Source organism: Palaemon carinicauda, chromosome 1 (genome assembly GCF_036898095.1).
Source record: "Palaemon carinicauda isolate YSFRI2023 chromosome 1, ASM3689809v2, whole genome shotgun sequence".
In the NCBI taxonomy this organism is placed as follows: Eukaryota; Metazoa; Arthropoda; class Malacostraca; order Decapoda; family Palaemonidae; genus Palaemon; species Palaemon carinicauda.
In genome coordinates, this window is record NC_090725.1 from 235,826,363 (window position 1) to 235,848,862 (window position 22,500).

Below are 22,500 nucleotides of genomic sequence, written 5' to 3' on the forward strand. Positions count from 1 at the left end.
TGAAAATATATACATTCATAGAAAATTGTGTATTATCTCCCCTATATAGTAAAGAAAAATTGTATGACTATATATATATATATATATATATATATATATATATATATATATGTGTGTGTGTGTGTGTGTGTGTGTGTTTGTGTGTGTGTGTTTGTATATATGTATATATATATGTGTGTGTGTGTTTGTATATATGTATATATATATATATATATATATATATGTGTGTGTGTGTGTGTGTGTGTGTGTGTGTTTATGTATCTATGTATATGTGTGTATATATATATATATATTATATATAGATATATATATATATATATATATATATTCTGTCACGCTCATGGAGGAGAGGGAGTAGTCATATCCTGTTGAGAAGGGGGTGGGGTACCCTGAGAGGAACAATCAGAAACCAAACTCTCAGACATTGCCCAACCAGCGGGTTGTAGTTAGGAAAGGGGATGGGGTTTGAAAGGGTTAAATCTTTGTGTATGTTTATCTATCTAAATATTTAGCCGTCATATTTTACGGCTCGTGTATACTAATTATCGTACAATCACGAATTAAGTCGTAAGGGAAATAATTTTCAGGCTGCTTAACGCATCAGTTGGCCTTAGTGCAGCCCTGTCAATAATACCAACAGTTAAAGTAATGAAGCTTGAATGTGAGGCATATTTGATTGTGTTATTTGCAATTTTTCACTGAATTTGTGATATTACTTAAAGAAGTTATACTTTGACTTTTATCTCTTAAAAGACAGAATCTCATAAAAGTTTTGTACTAACAGCTTTTAGTGGAGCTTTTGTACATATGATAGCAATATAATAGAAAAATCTGCAATGCCACAGAGAAAGGTAATGTAAGGTCAGTTGAGATGTATAACATTCGTTGTAAATTAAATAAATTTGCGCAATACTAATTACTTAACTTCCAGCTTTCAACACTTTCCCTCTCCGTTCAATATTGGTGACCCTAAATTGCTCTTCCAACCCGCATTGAATATGTTACAACATGGCCTTCAACATCATTATGGGAGTTGAGAAACACTAAGAGGGCTAGAAATACCTTGACTTTTTGCATTTGAGTTTACAGATAAATCGACAGCTATCGGACTGGTAAAAAGTTTACCTTCGGGTTAAGTCTTCTTGCGGCTTGTAATTTAACTTCTAAATTGTTTATGTCTTGAGTCTAACAAAGAAGTAAAAGCTGAGGGAAGTTCGCCATTAAGGATACCTTTATATGTTGGTGATATCAGATTTGAATTCCTTTTTCATCAGGAATTCTGACATCAGAATATTGTAAAAAAACCTAACTTTTGATAAGAAATTTCATTGTAAAACGAATATATTAATGCTTTATTGATGACGATTCTATGAAGGTAAGACTCGGCTCTTCTACTACATTGTGCTACCAAATGTTATAATGAAGAGATTTTCAATCTTTTTGTAATTATTTTTTCTGCCGGGAAACAGTCATATTAAACAAGAATGTGGCATTTTCTCTAAATAATTAAAATTTCTTGATTGGAATTCGTTGATTAATCGGACTTGCAGTAATATTTTGCATACATGAAGATTTACAAAAAAGTCTATGCAACTGCCATCATTTTATTCTTCCCATAACCACTGAAGATAGAAATACATAGTGTGAATTATTTAAGAATATTGTAAGAGAAATTCTCAATTGCCTTGAGGCGCTTCATCACGTGGTCGCATGTCCCTTTTCCATAGATTTTATTATCTTTATCGTGTGGTAATTTAGGTACTTATGGTCTTGCTTTTTCCTGGAATACGCTTTCCTCTTATCTCTTATTGTCTTAACATGACCAAGTCACATTGACTCACGACTTGCTCTCTGGAGCCTTCTAAATTATAAGAAATTAAATGACATTTCTAATCGGCCCAAAGAGGGGCCGATGTTGCTGTTCGGGAGGTCCACACCAAGCCCCTTCATACCTATCCTTATATGATTTCCATTGAAAGGTCAGCTGAGTTGCAAGAACCCATCTGTAAGTGAGAATACCATATAATAATCTTTTCACTTGCTTGACCTTTTGTTATACTGTTGTTGTCTGTATTTAATTCCGTTTTTTATATCTTGAGTTTACTTGGCAAACCTTTATTTCATAGTCTTCACTTACTGCATATTTTCTTTAAAGTAAAATTATGATAAATTCTTTATAATTCATTTTAAAACAATATTATTTTTATTATGGCTCGAATAGGTAAATGAATACCTAAATGGGATGCAGTGAGATTAACAAAAATATAACAGGACATCGTTCTCAGAGAGATGATAATCTCTTTATTACACGTAGGTGTACTAGACCGTAATTGACGGTGTTATTCTCTCATTATTGGATCTAGATTACATTGCAAGTAGAGCAAATGGTGAGTGGAGGAAGTTCAATGCCCTGCTCACGTGAACAACGATACCATGTCGTTTACGTCTTTGCATATTTTATTAGAACACCTTTGTGAATTATTTTTGTGCCCTACCTTTTAATGGACATTTAGCTCATCCTATATCTATGTGAATTATTTACTTTATACAGTATAGTACCCTACAACCAGTACTATATGGAGATGTTCAATATCCCTTTGAGTGAATGATACATTTGTTTCATAGATATATTTTGTTATTCAAGACTATATTTTTTTTTTCATCCATTAAATGATTCTTTCACATAGTCGCGTAACAGTATGAATTTTTTTTATTGCAATACCGAACAAGTCTCATGTGAAGCCGTTTTTTATCTTACATTGATAACATCTTATGAAGTTGGAATCCATTAACACAATGTGCCATCATGCAGGGATAGAAAAAAAAAATAATAATTTGAATACATGCTTAGATTCCCTCGTTGTACGATTATACCATCACGAAGCAATAGAAAACTTTTTCAATAAATTGAAAACCAGCTTAGATTAGCTCGTAGTACTATCATCGACACACCCCTCACACATAGAGATTATCTTCAGAATAATCACTCCATTGACACAGTGCTACGTTCTAATCAGGCATTATATCTTCATTTGCGTCTTTTATTCTAGTTCCTCTTTGGCGATCAACTATTTTCTCTACATTTAATTTCCTCAAAACAGTTTTCCTTGATATAATCGTTCATATTCGCATTCCATATTTGTCAGTTGCTTTTTACTCTCCCTTTCTTTTGTACCACCAAATCCTTCCTCCTCTATATTTCCATTTATTAGAAGGTGGAATCAACCAATTTTGGTTTCGTGACTAGGTGGCAAAGCGTTTGGCTCAATTCTGCCATGTCCGAATATTGATCTCACTCTATCACCTACCATACCACTCAATTATAAGTAGACACCAGTACCTGTTGGAGTAAAGTAGGGTATGGGGCTAGCGACATCACCCTTTATGAAGTACTGAGAAACTATATGTCAGCACCCTCCTGCTCAGCCTCATCGCACAAGCGTGAAAAATGTGTAAAAAGATAAATGTCCATGAAATCACTTAGCGCAATATCTGTGGTGTTCGAAACAATACCGAGGAGCCTTCTGTGTAGTTTTATGATCCAATTGATACTTTGACAACTTTCCTACGCAAGGGTCATTCATAAGCTAAATGTTGTAATTACTGTTGGGCTGTTTTTAAGGATTTGCCGCTCTCTCTCTCTCTCTCTCTCTCTCTCTCTCTCTCTCTCTCTCTCTCTCTCTCTCTCTCTCTCTCTCTCTCTCTCCCCCTATATATATATATATATATATATATATATATATATATATATATATATATATATATACACACACACACATACAGCTGGTTATCCTAACGGGGAAGGATTGGAATTGGCTGAGGAGAATAAGAGAGATCACTCGAGTGCCATATGTGGATGAGATCATGATGAGGGGTAGGTGGAGATGGTTTGGCCATGCTCTTAGCACTCCCCAAGAAAGATTAGTTTACCAAACGTTTAACTAGGCTCCAAAAGGCTAGAAGAGTTGGAAGACCCAGGTATACATAGCTGAGGACTATGAATCGTGAAGTAGGAGATGGTAAATGGAGAGGTATTGAATTAAAAGCTCAAGATACCTACTACTGGCGAAATCTAACCGTGGCACTTTGTGTCAGTAGGCGTAGGAGGAGGAGGAGGAGGAGGAGTAGGAGAATAACGGCATAATGTTACTGCCATATTCATCATTTGAATACTGAAGAATAAAAAAACCCTTATGTAATTATATATATGTATATATATATATATATATATATATATATATATAAATATATATATATATATATATATATATATATATATATATATATATATATCGTTACTGCCATATTCACCATTTAAATACTGAAGAATTAAAAACCCTTACATGTAATTATATATATGTGTATATTATATCAAATATATAAATATATATATATATATGTGTGTGTGTGTGTGTGTGTGTGTGTGTGTTGTTGTTCGTTCGTAGAGAGAGAGAGAGAGAGAGAGAGAGAGAGAGAGAGAGAGAGAGAGAGAGAGAGAGAGAAGTTTGAGTCCTATCGTAACATTTAGATTTGAGAGTTGTGGCATGGTCAATTGTACGAGCCATTTACGTGAACAGCGTGAATTCCCTTTTCATTACCAGATAGACGGAAGAGAAAAATTTTGATGCCAATGTTATGTATGAGGGTGGGAGAGAGGTACACTTTCGAGACATGACTCAACATAATCAATATTCATCAGTTCTTGCCCTGATGAAATATCGACTTGCACATAATAACAGCTTCTCCTTTTCTTCGTCCGTCTATGTCTGTATCTACGTACGTATTTATGTTTGTGCAATTTAACTTTTCACTGACGGCAATGATAGACATTATTGATACTAATACTAATGTCTGTAGTCTCTCTGAAGTTAAAGATTAAGCCCGTATGAAAAATTTCCTGTTCTATAACTTTCTAGAATCTAAGGTTTTATTTCTATAGTATATTGTGTCACTTCGATATTTAATATATTTTTGTGCAACGCTTTTCCTGGTATATCCCTTCAATATATCGTTGTTTTTCCACCATTTAAAAAAAAATTCCTTTTCACTAATCCACATTCTTTCATTTTGAACTTCGAAATACTTTCGCTATACCTTTTAAATAACTTGTTTTAATACTGGTTGCTTGATTTATTTAATTTCTCTCCATTTGAAACCATATATATACAGATTTTAAGAAAAATTAGTTTATATGCCATCCAACATACATATCAAAGACAATAAGAAGAGTGTTATGAAGAGACAATTGCAGTTGTATTGTCTTTAAGCGCGTTCACTGAACATCTTTAGATGCAATGCTGACCGCTACCTACAGTACTTCTGTCACCATTTCCTGTTTTTTTTTTTTTTTTTTTTTTTTTTTGGATATAAACAAAATCTTTGTATGGAAATAATCCCAATATTTTGTAGAGATTTTTTGTGTTGTGAATAAGCATTGATCTATCCACATCCCTCTTGCGTGAATGTCAGCATCACTTTCTGATCGATGTTCTAATGCTGGATATAGCTTTTAACATCTTTCATCTTCCTTTTCTTTTTGCATATTCTTCTCTGTTCACTGACATTACACTTCAGAATCATTACTTACTTTTCTTCTTATTTTGTAGAATTTTCTTTATTCCAATGCTCATTACTTCTGCTCTTTACTGCAACCCCACTTTCGTAGCAATTATTGCATATTTGCGGTATTTCTTATCACCTGCATTGTTTATGAGGCAGGCATTTCTGTTTATCAGTTAGCTTAATTCACACCTGTCTCTATCATGTTCCAATAATTTATGATAAAGCGTCTTAAACATTGGCCACGTCTTTCACATATTTCCCTCATTGGCACATATCTTGACTAAACCCTTTTGCAAGCTTCCAAAGTTTCTTATTAATATAAAAAGGGAATGTTAACAGCTCTTGGCGATTAATTTACCTAAGTTGAAACCACTACTTAATTCAACTAACCTACTGAATTCTTTCATGCTTTCATCATTCTTTGTCAGCATGTATTAGTTAGATATATACCCTTTCTTTCCTTGACGTCCTTGTTGAGAAATAACAAATCTAATATCTCACATCAGTCTTCGCGAAATCTACGACTACCTGCCAATGCTTCAACGCTTGGGAAGAGAGAAGACACAAGAGGTCGATCATTGTTGCTCATATCAGGAGGGCCTTCTCCCACTGCAGTAATTGGAGAGTTGTCCTTGAAGAATTGGAACATATGAGATTGATGTTAACGTACAGTGGATGTCTCAGCAACCTCATAGAGGAAATGATAAAGAAGAAAATAGATATCTGCACACAGGCCCAGGAAATCAAACAGAACAATAGATATATATTTCTTTATAACAATATGGACTATGGAATAGCCTACAGAGAAGTAAATGTCCTTGAAAAATCATCACCTTTGGAGTAAAACCAAAGGCAACATTTGAAAAAGTATTGCTGAGAGTATACATCAAGTAAAATTTGGTAACTGCCCTCTTGATAAAGAAAATGTAATTCCTCGAGAGTACTAAAGGAGTCTAAGATCAATTTAGTTTACAAATTGCGATGATCAAGAGGAAAATTTAAGCCCCACAATATATGCTAAATTAGCCACGCAACAACTATGCTCAACAGACTTCATAGCTCACCCCAATAATAGGACATATATCAATGTGTCGTTGACCAGGGACATAGAAGTTGTTCGCGTGGAGGATAACTGTGGGAAGATAAGGATTGTATCAGGATGGAGCAGCCAGCGTTGAACGTTTAAATCCCCTCAAACTATGCCCTACTCTCCAGCAGGCAGATATTCTGCAGTATACCTCCTGAACTTATCCTTGAGACTTAAGATCAGATGTCGGGGGACTTAGTTGGAAATAAAGATTTTCTTCATCATTGTATTTGGAACTCCAATTAGAATTTTGAAGATTCATTAAGGATCCAAGTATCTTCAGTAGTATTTTCATAAATATTTGTGAGAAGTGTTTAAATTTTCATATTTCCTCTTTATTGATGTTTTTAGATTTCTTCTATTTTTTCTTTATACTAATATATCGCCATTATATATGGATAATGATTTCTTTGGAGGGATACCCTGACGAAAACCACGGGATATTGGCTGAAACAGTTGTCGCTAAAATTTGATTAAATAAAGTAGCACAATAAGAGATTACATCGTTTCCTTCAATACTTTATTCATGAAGACAAGTAAAGAGACAGAAAACTAGAAAAGTGTTGCCCAAAATAATTGATGCCCCAAGTGCTTTAATGGAAATTGCCTAAAAGCAAGACTATGACCCTAAATTCATACAGTATATATATATATATATATATATATATATATATATATATATATATATATATATATAATGTGTGTATGTACAGTATGTAAGTACCCAGAGGGTAGGGAGATGTAGAGAGTTTTAGAATTGCCTAGATCAATAACTTTGTCAGAGCCTTCAAAATATATTACTTTTAAAGCGATTTATCTCTTGTTTCGCAAACTACTAAGTTAAGATAATATATGTAATAATCATATACTGTATATGATTGATTTAAGGGATTTAAATGTAAAGTTAGTTGCTAAAAAAGGATTGCTCTTTTGGTAGGTACAGAATTCAAGTCAAATGAAAGGTATCCTTGTAGAAGATCGTGGGTTTTGACAATGTCTTGCTTGTTGGGAGTACAACATGGATTTCAAGCAAGAATCTTTTTGAGTCGAGAGAGCCCTCTCTGGATGTAATGGGAGAGGAAGAATTGCTGCTGGTGTATTTCATCATTATATTGTTGATACTAAAGCTGAACTAAATATTAAATCACGCAGGTATTTGCGGATGGAAATTGATATGTAAATATTATTCAATGTGTGGGTTGTGTAGAAAAGACTTTAGAATTCCTTACTAAGCGAAAACCAATGCTAGATGGTTTAAGGCTAAAGATACTGAGGTTTACAGGGTGAATTATTACTGTAAAATTCCATGCTTATGTCAGAAGGACAGTAGGGAGTTTAAGGCATAGGTAAGAAATATAAACACTATTGCTGAATGAGGAAACGAAAGGTTTATTGAACATAAAACGATACAATTTTATGATAGTAAAGGAAATCATGTTTAGGTATGTTAAATGATGAAATTTACATAGAGATAGTGATAAAGATATAGAGGCCAAGTAATTGTTGAGAAATGAAGGTGAGTAAAAATTCTATGGAAATTAGAAAGTTATTAACTACGGAAATAATTACAGAAGGAAAGGTTAATGAGCGAATGGATCAGGTGTGTATATGATGAGTTTATAAATACAACAGGAAAAGGCTGCTTATGACATTCAAGGACCTATGTAGATGGGAGAGTAATTGGCTGATATTTGAAGACAATACAGTACTAATTGGGTGAAGTGCTGAACAAATAATTTTAGTGGAAGGCCATAATCCCTTAACATTGAACTTTGCTTAAATATGAAATAGTGATTCATTTGTATTAGGCTTGACCATATGTCCATCATCTATGAGTTCTAATTTTATTTCTTCATTTTACCTACGAATTTTACTTGTTTTCAAACGAATATCGACTACACGACCAACTGATCGAAAGGCTGACATATAAGAAAGTGATGGATCTATGATCATATTGAATTTCATTACAAACAGACTATGTGTTTAATGCCCAACATAATATTTTCCCCTTTCCAAAGATTTCACCTCAAACAGTTTTTCCTACTCTGTCTTTCAGATCTCCATGTCTTACCTCGAGATATACAACGAGAACATCAAGGACCTCTTGGAACCCGGAGGTCACCTCGAGCTACGGGAAGACGCCAAGACTGGTGTCATTCAAGTTGCCGGACTCTCCGAAACCTCCACGACCTCAACCAAAGAGGTAAGTCTCTTGCTTTTGACTGCATTGCTGCAATGCCAGACAGACATGCGCTTCATATATATATATATATATATATATATATATATATATATATATATATATATATATATGTATATATATTATTATACATAAGGATAGCCTTAAATGGCAATACCTCGTCAGACTTGCATTGAGAACAGTGTCTTCATATTAAGGTTTCAAATTAATTTAGTTAATGTTTTTCACGAAAAAAAAATTAAAAATGCAGATTAAATCAGATTATTTCAATTTAGGTTTTTTAATGATAGATATTTCTAATATCAGTGGGTGATGTCTTTCTCGATATTTGACAATTTTATTCATTTCCATCGGTCTGCGTGACTCAGGGGCAAATGATGCAGATGTGTTCTTTGTTACTTGCCCTTTTCAATTTAATTTTAAACACTGGTCTTGTACGGAAAGTTTTAGTGTTTAACCTTAAATTAGGGGATACTCAAACATTAGAATTTTTAATTTTTGAGGCAAATGGCAACAGTTACGTCGGTGACCATTGGCATTTTGATGCCAAATAACCTAAGATAAATCAGTTGAGAACCCAGCAATACGTAAAGAGAGTGCCACATAGAGCAAATGTTATTCGTAAGTAAAACTTAATATTAATATGGTGAAATTAAAGAGAGATGATACTAAAATTGCATTGTTTTAGTACAGAAATCAGTATGATACAATTTTATACTTTTATCTGTATTTCATATTTCGTATCTAGTGTTTGTTCTCGTGTGTCATTTGACTGTTTCTGAAATTATCCGGAATCCTTCATTTTCATTTGCATTATCACTGTCCCTTTCCTCTGTCATTTATAAGTGACCTTTAAACCTTCTTGAGAAGTTTTTCGTTTTGTATACGTGTGTATTTTTCCGATAATTTATATGATTGTCATCAGGTGTTTTTATTTTTTCAAAGTCTTCACTTATAACATCATTTAGTCGTTGTGTAAACTCGTGCCATAGATTTCACATATCTTTTAATTTCATGTTCTATAAGATCCAATTTGCAACTTCTTAAATCTCACTGTTATTGCAAATTTATAGTATACAACGCCTGATTTGTTAACTTATTGGTTACATACATTGGGTTAAAATCTTTTGAGTATCCTGTTTTTCTAAATTTTGTTTCTTATTTTATCACAATTGTTGCTGGGCTATTCGATATGACGTTCTAAGGTAAACTTTAGATTATGTTAACTTTTGATTGATAAAGGATGGCTTCAGTATATTCTCGATTCAATATTAATTGGTTTTCGGTTATTTTCTTGTTCACCATTGTTTTGTTTCTTCTTTCTCTTGAAAGGTTCTTGTTAATTAAATTAGCCCGGCATTTAATTAAATTGTCGTAATTTAGGACGTCTACGTGCTAAGCTAAGTTATTCATTGACAAAATAAGGTTAACCTTGATTTGGAATAATCATTTAGGTCTCTTGTCCTTCGCTGGTCCTGTTTTTAGACTTTGTATAGGAATTCTCCTCTCACCGAGTAAGAGGACGACACCGGAATAGAAAAAGGTCAAAAATAGGTTTAGAGAATTAAGAACAAAGAATGAGGGACTTCCCTTTGGTAGCATGGCCACATAGGACTTGTATTTTTAAAGATGACAGAATTGTTCCGTTATCTCTACTTCAAAGCTTTGTTATTTTCTCATTTTATGTTTTCTTCTCTTTTTTATGTTATTTTCAATCCTTCAAGACACGAGTCTAGGGCTACCTGCAGGGTGAGGCTCAACTTTCCTTACACATATTTCTTTATCATCTAAAATAGGAGATCAATTGAAGTGCAGTATGTCTCGGCCTTAGAAGCCTTGTTAACATTAGCAATACCAACATTAGGATTAGTTGATAAAATAACTCGACCCTTTGTCAAACTATAAATTTGATGAAGGGTGTTTCAACATTTTTAGGAGGATTATTTGAGTAAAAATTTAATCATTTAAAAAAGACTGAATTGGCACCCTGTTAAAAGATGTAGTGTCATAAATAAATTGCAGAAATTATTGTTTAATGATTTATCAATAAATGAAGCGACTATAAAGTTACTCATCTATTTAGGAAAGAGGCTCAATCATTTTCGAGATCGTTTGCTATTTCAGCCATTATTGTAACTAAGCATTATTTGGTTTCATAAACCAAAATCTAATTTTAAGCACAATTTAAGACAAAGGTTGTGTGTGTAAAGGTAAACACATATACATACGCACATGTGTGTATATGTATGTGTGTAAATCTCAATGGGACACGTGATTCTTGGATGCAAAAAAAAAAAAAAGCTCAGGGAAAATCCAAATATTGAGTGAATCGTGACCAGTTTCGTCTTTGACTTCAAATGTCGTCCAGAAGAAACCAAATACGAAACTAGTTAGGATTCACTCAATATGTCAATTTTCCTTGTTTTTTTTTTCATATATATATATATATATATATATATATATATATATATATATATATATATATATATATTATAGATATAGATATATATATATATATATATATATATATATATATAATAGATATATATATAATAGATATATATATATGTGTGTGTTTGTATGTATATATGTATGTATATATATATATATATATATATATATATATATATATATATATATATATATATATATATATATATATATATATACATAGACAATTATGTGGTAAAATAAGAAGCAACCTATGATAGGGTTGGAATGAATAAGACTGGAAAATACGTCTGGAAGTGGTTCAGTTCTTAAGAAATCCGTTCTTACATACAGGTTTGAAAGAGAAAATTTCCGAGAAAATAGTATGTTAGATATTGTATCGCGTAGAGTAGATTGATTAGGATTAGGAACTAATGTACAGATGAGGTAAAACATTTATAACCTGGCTCAAGCAGCTGTGATAATTGTATGTAGCTTTAGTGCTAGATGAGAGTTCAAAGTCTGGCTTTAAATATATGAAGGAGAATTGAGTTTGATTAGAGGAAAATTGGATATATTAAACAGGAAAGGGAAAATATTGTATAAGATAAAATAAGGCTTATGTCAATGTGCTCAAAAGATAAGGTTAATGTGCACACCTCACAAAACTGTTCCGAAGTGGTGTGTGGGGCTATTTTTACTATCCAACATGTATTTTATGAATGTAATGTTTTTAAAGCATATACAGATTTATATTCAGTCTGAAAAGAAAAAAATATCTGATATTTTGTTTCTCAGTATATTTATATTTTTAATATGTTGATATTTTTAAACATTGCAGGTTTAATATCTAAGATTTAAATATCTACTTATCATAAATTTTTATTTTTAACGTTTTTTTTTTTTTTTATCAATAAGATTTAATATTCTTTACCTTCTAAATTTATTTGAGGCCGCTCTGTAGGAGTCAAATTTGACTCATTGGGCTAGTAAATCTTAATCCCTTTAATAATAATAATCAAGAGAAAATGATTTGCAATAAGTTTGAACTTCTTAAATTCCACCGATCCAACCAAAAGATTGATAATGGTCACTGCTAGAATAAAGGTTCTAGAATCATCTCCTCCTACGCCTATTGGCGCAAAAGTCCTCCGTTAGATTTTCCCAGTCGTCTCCATCTTGAACTTTTAAATCAATACTTCTCCATTTATCATCTCCTACTTCACGCTTCATAGTCCTCAGCCATGTAGGCTTGGGTTTTCCAATTCTTCTAGTACCTTGTGGAACCCAATTAAACGTTTGGTGAACTTATCTCTCTTGAAGAGTGCGAAGAGCCTGCCCAAACCATCTCCATCTACCTCTCATCATGATCTCATCCACATATGGTACTCTAGTAATCTATCTTATAATTTAATTTCTAATCCTGTCCTGCCATTAAACTCCCAATATTCTTATGAGGGCTTTATTCTCAAATCTACAAAATATATTGGATATTGCTTCATTGTCTTACCACGACTCATGTCCACACAGTAACACTGATCTCACTAAAGTGATACATAGCCTGATTTTTAAATGTAATTTAATGAGATTTTATTTCTAAATTTTACTTAACCTACCATTGTCTGATTTTTTTTTTTCAATCTTTCATTAAACTCCACAAGCATCAAGGTTCAGTGAAGCTTTTATTTCACGGGGCAGAAAGTTAAACTTGTTAGTTTAGCTTTAAGGAAAAAAGGAATGAGAAAGAGATTGAGTTTCTCATTGCTGGGCTTCATGTCAAACACATCGGCCAATACGGTTACACGATTACCTTTTCCTATGGACAGTTAGTGCATAGCCATCTGGTTTAAGCATAGGAAGAATCCTTTACTGAAGGCATGTACTGGATGTAAAGGTACACGAGTCGAAGATAATATAATTTTGCGAATTGTTTTGTAAATTATTATTAATTATGTAAACAAGGTAGTTAAAAACACTTGGTAAGCAAGGCAGTGGGGTTGATATTGTTTTGATTGGGATGTTGAAGCCTGAGCGTTGATGGTGAATGCTAATTACTTACCATTGTTTGTTAGGTACTTTCAGATGGGGTAAGGGTACCCGAGGAGGAATGCAGAGGAGTGACCTTTAAAGTTATTTTGGAATAAGTGTAGAGGGTATTTGTAGAACAAGAGAAGATGGAAGTCAAAACATACGGAGAAGGTAGAAGAATATTTGCAAAGGGTTGGAAGGAAAAGTGTTTAAGAGAGCAAAAGTTATGATGTATGGATGGAGTTTAGTATCTGATTTCCCTCATAGAAATGAATGCTGGACATTGAATATTCTATGAAGAAAAGAGGTTTAAGTGGCATATATGAAATATTCTTATACTCTGGTATACGCAGAGTAAGAATGGTTGGATGAACAAGAACTTAGCGCAAGGTTAGTTTAGGAGCAAGTACATTAGGATAATGGATCGTTGACGATTGTGCCGTATTCAGAAAGTTTGGTGGCTGGAAGGTGCAATAGAAAAGATGACGAAAACAAACGTGAGCAATGTCGATGAAGAACAATGCTGCGCTTAGAATAAAGGCAAGTTATCGTTGTAAATATATATATATATATATATATATATATATATATATATATATATATATATATATATATATGTGTGTGTGTATATATATATATATATATATATATATATATATATATATATATATATATATATATATATATATACTGTATATATATGGGCTTATATTTAAATACTTAAGATTTATATTCCCATCACAAGAACAACCATTAATGGTGACCCTCCATGAATTCATTAAAAAAAAAGAAAAAGTCTTCGTCTCTAGGAAACTACAAGATCCTAGAAAACCTTTACTCTAAACCTGCTTTTTGTGAGTCAAATTTCTCGATTTTCAATATCCATTTGAATTACTATTCCTGATGATATGTCCTCAATATTTTAATCCTTGTACCAAATCATGAAACTCGGTTCTCAATCTCGACTCATCGATCATCGACCATTTAGTAGACCCCATGGCACGAAATACCTCGGGTGGGAGAGCCCAAGGATAAAGGGAGACCCTATCTGACCTATTTTTCTCTCTCCAGTGCTTGCTTTGGAATGGATCTATAACGAGAAGGCTAAATACACGTCATAACAGTTTATTTTTTCTTTGCATCGACTTGGAAGGCCATAGGGGTGCCTCAATCGATTTAAACGATATAGTTCTCTCTCTCTCTCTCTCTCTCTCTCTCTCTCTCTCTCTCTCTCTCTCTCTCTCTCTCTCTCTCTCTCTCTCATCGAACCGAACCGAACCAAACTGAAAGATAATCGATACTTTTCCAGATGACCTTTATGAATCATTATGAAATCCATCTTGGCTATATAGGCGCAAACACATTCGGTTCCAATTGATTGTCATTTTTGTCCAATAGAGATGCTGTCAACGTGACTCACATTGATTAGTATTCAAAACAAAATTACCTCACAACAGGAAAGTTGGGAAACGTCAGTTATTCATTTTATCGTTACGTCTATTTTGTTAATATACTTGGTTAATCTTATCAGGTATATTCTTGTGCAGAAATTGAATATTATTATTATTATTATTATTACTATCCAAGCTACAACCCTAGTTGGAAAAGCAAGATGCTATAAGCCCAGGGGCTCCAACAGGGAAAAATAGCCCAGTGAGGAAAGGAAATAAGGATATAAATAAATGAAGAGAACAAATTAACAATAAATCATTCTAAAAACAGTAACAACGTCAAAACAGACATGTCATATATAAACTATTAACAGCATCAAAAACAAATATGTCATAAATAAACTATAAAAAGACTCATGTCCGCCTGGTCAACAAAAAAGCATTTGCTCCAACTTTGAACTTTTGAAGTTCTACTGATTCAACCACCCGATTAGGAAGATCATTCCACAACTTGGTAACAGCTGGAATAAAACTTCTAGAGTACTGCGTAGTATTGAGTCTCGTGATGGAGAAGGCCTGGCTATTAGAATTAACTGCCTGCCTAGTATTACGAACAGGATAGAATTGTCCAGGGAGATCTGAATGTAAAGGATGGTCAGAGTTATGAAAAATCTTATGCAACATGCATAATGAACTAATTGAACGACGGTGCCAAAGATTAATATCTAGATCAGGAATAAGAAATTTAATAGACCGTAAGTTTCTGTCCAACAAATTAAGATGAGAATCAGCAGCTGAAGACCAGACAGGAGAACAATACTCAAAACAAGGTAGAATGAAAGAATTAAAACACTTCTTCAGAATAGATTGATCACCGAAAATCTTGAAAGACTTTCTCAATAAGCCTATTTTTTGTGCAATTGAAGAAGACAGAGACCTTATATGTTTCTCAAAAGTAAATTTACTGTCGAGAATCACACCTAAAATTTTGAAAGAGTCATACATATTTAAAGAAACATTATCAATACTGAGATCCGGATGTTGAGGAGCCACCGTCCTTGACCTACTTACAATCATACTTTGAGTTTTGTTAGGATTCAACTTCATACCCCATAATTTGCACCATGCACTAATTCTAGCTAAATCTCTATTAAGGGATTCACCAACCCTAGATCTACATTCAGGGGATGGAATTGATGCAAAGAGAGTAGCATCATCTGCATATGCAACAAGCTTGTTTTCTAGGCCAAACCACATGTCATGTGTATATAGTATGAAAAGTAATGGGCCAAGAACACTACCCTGTGGAACACCGGATATCACATTCCTATAATCACTATGGTGCCCATCAACAACAACTCTTTGAGATCTATTACTTAAAAAATCAATAATAATGCTAAGAAACAAGGAAGTAATTGTTATAATTATCTGGCCTTTTTATGATATCTGAGCCCACTTTATCATTAAAATATCACGTTTCTTGCTACATACTAATAATTGCTATGAAATCTAAGTTTCATGAAATCAGAGAACTGATAGGGATAATCCTACCGCTATTATCACAGATTGGTGATAAAATGAGCCGTTGGCAAAGTTCTTGGTTATTGTAATTTTACAGTAACTATGCCAACTATTTTACTGTAACTATGCCAACTATGCCAGTTAGGATATGGTTCAAGTTGCTTCTATCAACAGAATATTCAGACCATTCGGACCATTTTTCATTAACATCTTCCACTTATCTTTTTTTTTTTTTTTTTTTTTTTTTTTTTTACCAATCCTTGTAGACGTCATTCTTTGTAATTATCACACACTTTGTGTATTTATATATATATATATATATATATATATATATATATATATATATATATATATATATATATATATTAGTTTATTGATTTAGTTTATCCAAAATTACAGATTCATCCTTGCGTCATACCCAACATGACTACCAAGTTCGATCAAAATCGGTACAGTATTTTTACGTAGCGTGGCTTTCAAACAAACGAACAAATAAATAAAGTAGAAAAAAACATGGGTAAATACATGCCCTTTGCAAAATCCTCTATTTTGGCCAAGACAATCAGAAAGTAGTTGTAAAATCTTTCTTGACAATGATTTTGAATTTTTTACTTTTCTCAAGGGTTCAAAATTTGATTTGTTGTTCTCGGTTTCCTTATTAGATTATTATGTTTTCGAAAACTTTCAGTCCTTCTCTATGATTTGTTTTAAAACTGTAATTGCTGGCATAATCGGTGTAGATAAGAACATTAGCTGTATTGCTTTATGATTGATTTCCAAATTATTCCGGTTTAGTGAAACAATTGTTGACAAAACCTGTCTTGCCGGTGAGGAGACGACGCAGTCAACAGGAACAAACACTATCATCGTTGTTATTTTTTATTCTGTCCATTTGACTGACTAAAGGCAACATTGCTTTCCCCTAACGAGAACTAGATATGCTTTTCCCGATTAAGGTTTGTCGTCTATCTGCCGAATATATAAAGATCATGTTAATGTACAACGTAGGCCTATCTGAATGCTAAAAAAAGGAATTTATTACCTGCTGGTAATGTGACCAAGTACACCTTTTGGGCGTACCCAGCAATTTACACGAAACTTTTGCAATCTACTGATTACGATGAGCTTTCGTCAACAGCGTACTCACCTCCAAGAGATAACGCTCGGTTAGTGCTACCTTTTACAGTTAGCTGATAAGACCGAGATCGCTCATATGTTATTGAATAGTATGTTTTTAGTATATATCGAGCCATTAAAAAGTTTCAGGTTTGGTAGTGATGCGTGAATTTTTAAGTGGGATTTTAATGCATCTAATAAGTTTATAATTTGTGTGAGTTTATTTTCTATCATTTTACTACCTCCTATCAGAACTTTTAGTTAAAAAAAATACATATTTTTTTCTTTGTATTTCCTTTTCTCTGTTTGCTCCTAATATATCTTAATTCGCTTATAACCAGAAGTTTTGATAGATTCCTTGTTAAAGAAAATAGATATATATTCCAAAAGATGAAAAGTCGTATGCAGTAAAATGAATAGATACGCAAGCGGTATTAATAAAATTTTTTCGCGTTACGAAGTATAGCGAAAAATAATTGTCCTAACGACATGTAAGCAGATCTTAAGTATCTTGTTACTTAAGTTCAGTTGTTTTGTAGGCAGTGGCCAATGAGAATTTAGTGTTGGGTGAAACGTATTCAATGTTTGAAGAGGTATTTAGTAAGTGGTCACTTTCTAGCGCACTCTAGCCCGAGCAAGTCGAATTTATTATTAATATTATTATCATTATTATTTATTAGTAGTACAAGAGTGAGGTTCCACCACTCAAATTTGAGTTACTCTGCATTATTGCCGTGGATACACAGGTTTCCATAGTTTTTTCAAAACTTGAGATTTTGTTTTTTATCTATGGTTTTTCCTGGGCGGCAGAGGAGGCTTATATGTTAATTTGAAAGTTTGTTCATTTTGTTTTAAATATGCACTGCTATATCAGTACAGAAGTTTGTAAAAGTTATTAGAATATGTGATGTTACATCTATATTGTTTTCTAAAAATATGATTCATTGGAAAAATAAACCTGGCGTCAACCGGCACGGTGCGCTATAAGGCAATTTAATGTTTTATTATGTTTATACCTGTAGTGTAGAGAATGCGGAGTGAAGTGAGGACCAAGGTTTATTCGTGTACTTATTTTAAGGCCTCTTTTTTTTTTTATTCTTTCACTTTTACATGTTTTATCATATTTACACAAACTATGACTACTGTGAAAAGAGTTCTGCTTGACTTTAATTTATGGAATAAAAAGAAATAGATCTGTCTTACTAGTCGAGAAAGCACAGAATTATTACAAACAAATATTTAAGCTGCTTCCCTCTAGTCAGTAAAGCAAATGCGTATTACGACGAACTGTGAAAATATTGCATGACCCAATATAATGGTTTCGCGTCAAGCACGTGTGAAAGTAATCGATTTGCTGTCATGTGAGTGTGTGAGTTACGAAACACAATAAAATAGTATTAATCCTTTTGTTCACAATGCACTACGGCGTTACTTGTATTCCTGAGGCCTTGCAAATAAAATTTCCTTCCTCAAACCTGGAAACCTATCTAAAATGGGAATTTGTTCTTAGGAAAATGTTTCCCAGAAATTCCGGTTATTGGACATTCTTGTGATATTTTTGTAAAAAAAATCTGAAAAATATACTTTAATGGTTCTCAACCATTATAGAAACCATTTGTTGTCAGCAGGATAATATTTTCGATTGATTTCAGTATGGAGCGAGAAAATTACTAATAGGCTTTGAATAATAACAGCGATATTAGTAAAAGGAACAAATTGTATTTTAAAGGGCGACCACAATAAATGGAGGATGGAGTGACACTTATGGTTGTTTGTTTCTTTACCCTTTTATATTTTCCTGTTGTAAATGTTCCATGGTTGGAAAGATCATGAAATAAGATAATCTCTGAAAATATGGAAACAAAAATGTACTTTTATGAATATTTTTAAAAGACCATAAGTTTTTGGAATATGTAAAGACTTTATTCTTATAAGGTGAATAGAGGGGGAGAGGTGGAGAGTGAGACAGAGACTAATATAGTAAGGATCTGGTAAAGATGGTAAAAGATGTTTTCGAGTATACCTGGCTGACCACAATGGTCAGACAAGAAAATGAATTTCATTAAATACTGTATAGAAATTCGACTTTAAATTATCCTAGTTATCTCTGAGGCTAGAGAAATTCGGCTTTTTGCCAAATACAGTGGAAGGTGACACTGTACAATAGGTAATATAAAACAATTCACGTCAGATAACGGGTAAAGCGTGATTAGCTTTGTTATTTTGGTGAAAATTAGTTGACATGTGGGCCTACGAGTAGTAAAACATACTTATTGATTAATCCGGCCGTTTAGTACTTTGCCATATAACCTTATCTTAAATTGTTAGTCGCAGTAATATTAACAACGAGTCTACTTTTACATGTAGGCACTTGCTAACCTTTAATATATAGTAAATTGTTGATCATGACGCTCTTGTTTTCAAAGTCGAACAAGGGTGCGTAGGCAGATCTCTTAGCATCGTTATTGAATTTTTAAGAGGTTGTTGATTGGCACCATAGTGACTATAGGAATGTAATATCTCGTGTCCCTCAGGGTATTGTTCTCGGCCCTGTACTTTTCATACTTTATACGCTGAGTATGTGGTTGGGCATAGAAAAGAAGCTTGTTGAATATGCAGATGATGCTTCTCTCTTTACATCAATTCCATTTCCAGAATGTAGATCTTTCGTTACTGAATCCCGTAATAGAGATGTTGCTAAAACTAGTGCATAGTGCAAATTATGAAGCATGAAGTTTAACCCTAACAAAACTCAGTATGATTGTGAATAGGCCAAGGACAGTGGCTCCTCAACATCGATCACTTTGGATTGACAATGTCTTTAACTATATTCAAATCATTTTAAATTCTGCGTGTAAAGGCCGATTCACACGACCCGTTTTCTTTCCGACAGGCTCGCCGTCGGTTAAGCGGCGTCTAGGTTTCTTACGTGTATTCAAATGCAACTGTTCACACGACCCGTCAGCCAGACGGCAGCCCTCGGACGTCGCCCTTCCGAGGCGGCTCGGCTTTCTTCCCAAGAAACCCCGACCGGTTTGACGGACGTTAGCCACCCGTCCCAGCCAACGGGTGGATGATGTTTTGTGTGAACGAGGACCTGTATTGTACCCGTTCTTTTCGTGGCCTACAACCCCGACTTTTCCTCTTAGTATAAAGTCATAGAAATTAGTTAGTTTGTTATTGACACCATGTATTAGAGGTTAATTGAACTTTTTCAAGGGTATGAGGAGATGTTTGACATGGCAAACAAGATGTATAGACATAATTTACTTAAATAAAAGATATGAAAAATGACTGGAGAGGCATTAAATAAAACAGGTAATTTATCGCAATTTTAATATTCTTGGCATAGTGCATAAAGCATTATGAAGTTGCATAACGTATTTTATCAACACAGTTATCAACCAACATCTTAAAGTGTCAAAATTATCGTAATTTACTCGGTCCTCACGTGACAGAGTCTAAGTAAACAATGAAAACTGCGCGCTGGTAAACGGATACGGAACGCCTCGTGTGAATGTACAACATTTTGACGGCGGTTAGCCACCACCCAGCCTGTCGGAAAGAAAACGGGTCGTGTGAATCGGCCTTAATTCTTGATTGCTAATTAACTTTGGATGAATGCTTTTGGTCTGATTCTTCTTCAGTTGAACGGTAAATTGGCTTTTTGGGAAAGTCTTTTAATATTTTTGGTGATTAGTCTATCCTGAGAAAATGTTTTAATTCTTTATTTCTACCATGTGTTGAGTACTGTTCTCCTGTTTGGTCTTCAACCGCTTAAACCTCTTAGTTTGTTGGACTAAAACGTACAGTCTACTAGATTTTTTTTATTTCTAATCTGGATATTGGTCTAGCACCGTCGTTCTGTTAGTTAATTATGCATGTAGCGTAAGATTTTTCATAATTCTGACCATCCTTTGCAGTAACTGGATAGTTAATTCTACCGGCCTTGCCTTCTCCATTAAAAAGCTCAATACTACACAGTATTCTATAAATTTTATTCCAGCTGTGACCATATTGTAGAATAAATGTTACAAATTACTTCGTGTTGACCAGGTTGACATAAGTCTCATTTTATATCTCATATATGATTGATCAATTTTAATGTTGTTTCTGATTTTAATATCCTTAATATTTTTCTTTCATATTATTTCCCATGGATAGTTCACTCGTTATTTCTGTATTTCCTTTGCTCGCTTGGCTGCTTTCCCTGTTGGAATCCTTCGTCTTCAAGGTTATACATCCTGCATTTCCAACGAGGATTATAATTTGTCTAGTAATAGTAATAATGATAATGCTACGGTAATAACAACAACCTATCCCAAATTTCGTAGAATTCGGATATACAGTTTCAAGTAGGACAGTTTCAGGTCAAGTGAATAAGACGCCCACATTAATCAAATCTAATCATGGTGGCCTTCAACGAGCAGCCGTGTTTGGAGTTGGTTTAATTTGCATATGAGAGTACTTTGATCATTCCATTTCGTATGTCGTGAACCTCATGCGACATTAAGTTTTCCAGCTACAATTTACTTTGCTCCGTTTTAATTACAGTCTCGTGATATAAACTTCGACCTAGCTTAAACGCTTAACCATCAAGTTCTGTGTGGATATACTGTAAGTATTTAACATGTAAAACAAGTGACATGTTTGCGGTGCGTGTTTCGTGTAAAGGGCACACACGTACCTACAACGAAACTAGAGTATCCGGCTGATTGAACGTTCATATATTGAGTCTTAACATCATGAACTATTCTGAAATATTTCAAGCAATGCCTTACAACATAAGGTTAACGTAAATATCACATATTCGGGACATTTCGCCTTATATAAATTGATCATGGATTATTATAGTTAGGGTATCTTGAATTAAGATGGTAGAATGCGTTATGCGTGTTAAAATCGTTCAGTAAATACTAGAAATGAGAGAGAGAGAGAGAGAGAGAGAGAGAGAGAGAGAGAGAGAGTAGTAGTAGTAGTAGTAGTAGTAGTAGTAGTAGTAGTAGTAGTAGTAACATTACAAAAGTAAAATTCAATACTCCTACTTGCTGTCATGTACATGCGTGTTTAAAACCTTTATTAAATAGTAAAAAATACATTTACGGAAACTGGGCCATTGAATCTGAATGATATAAAAAGACGATTCTATCCTTCACAGCTTTGTC

At 33.6% G+C, this 22,500-nt stretch overlaps 1 protein-coding gene across 7 annotated transcripts in view; it reads left to right on the top strand.

Annotated features, from left to right (window-relative positions):
• Positions 1-22,500, top strand: part of LOC137654372 (kinesin-like protein KIF19) — a 162,300-nt gene that overhangs the window by 79,167 nt on the left and 60,633 nt on the right. For all 7 annotated transcript variants that reach the window (XM_068387974.1, XM_068387979.1, XM_068387985.1 and 4 more), the window contains exon 5: positions 8,706-8,852. In XM_068387974.1, the coding sequence (XP_068244075.1) occupies positions 8,706-8,852 (147 nt within the window). The remainder of the gene's footprint in view (positions 1-8,705; positions 8,853-22,500) is intronic.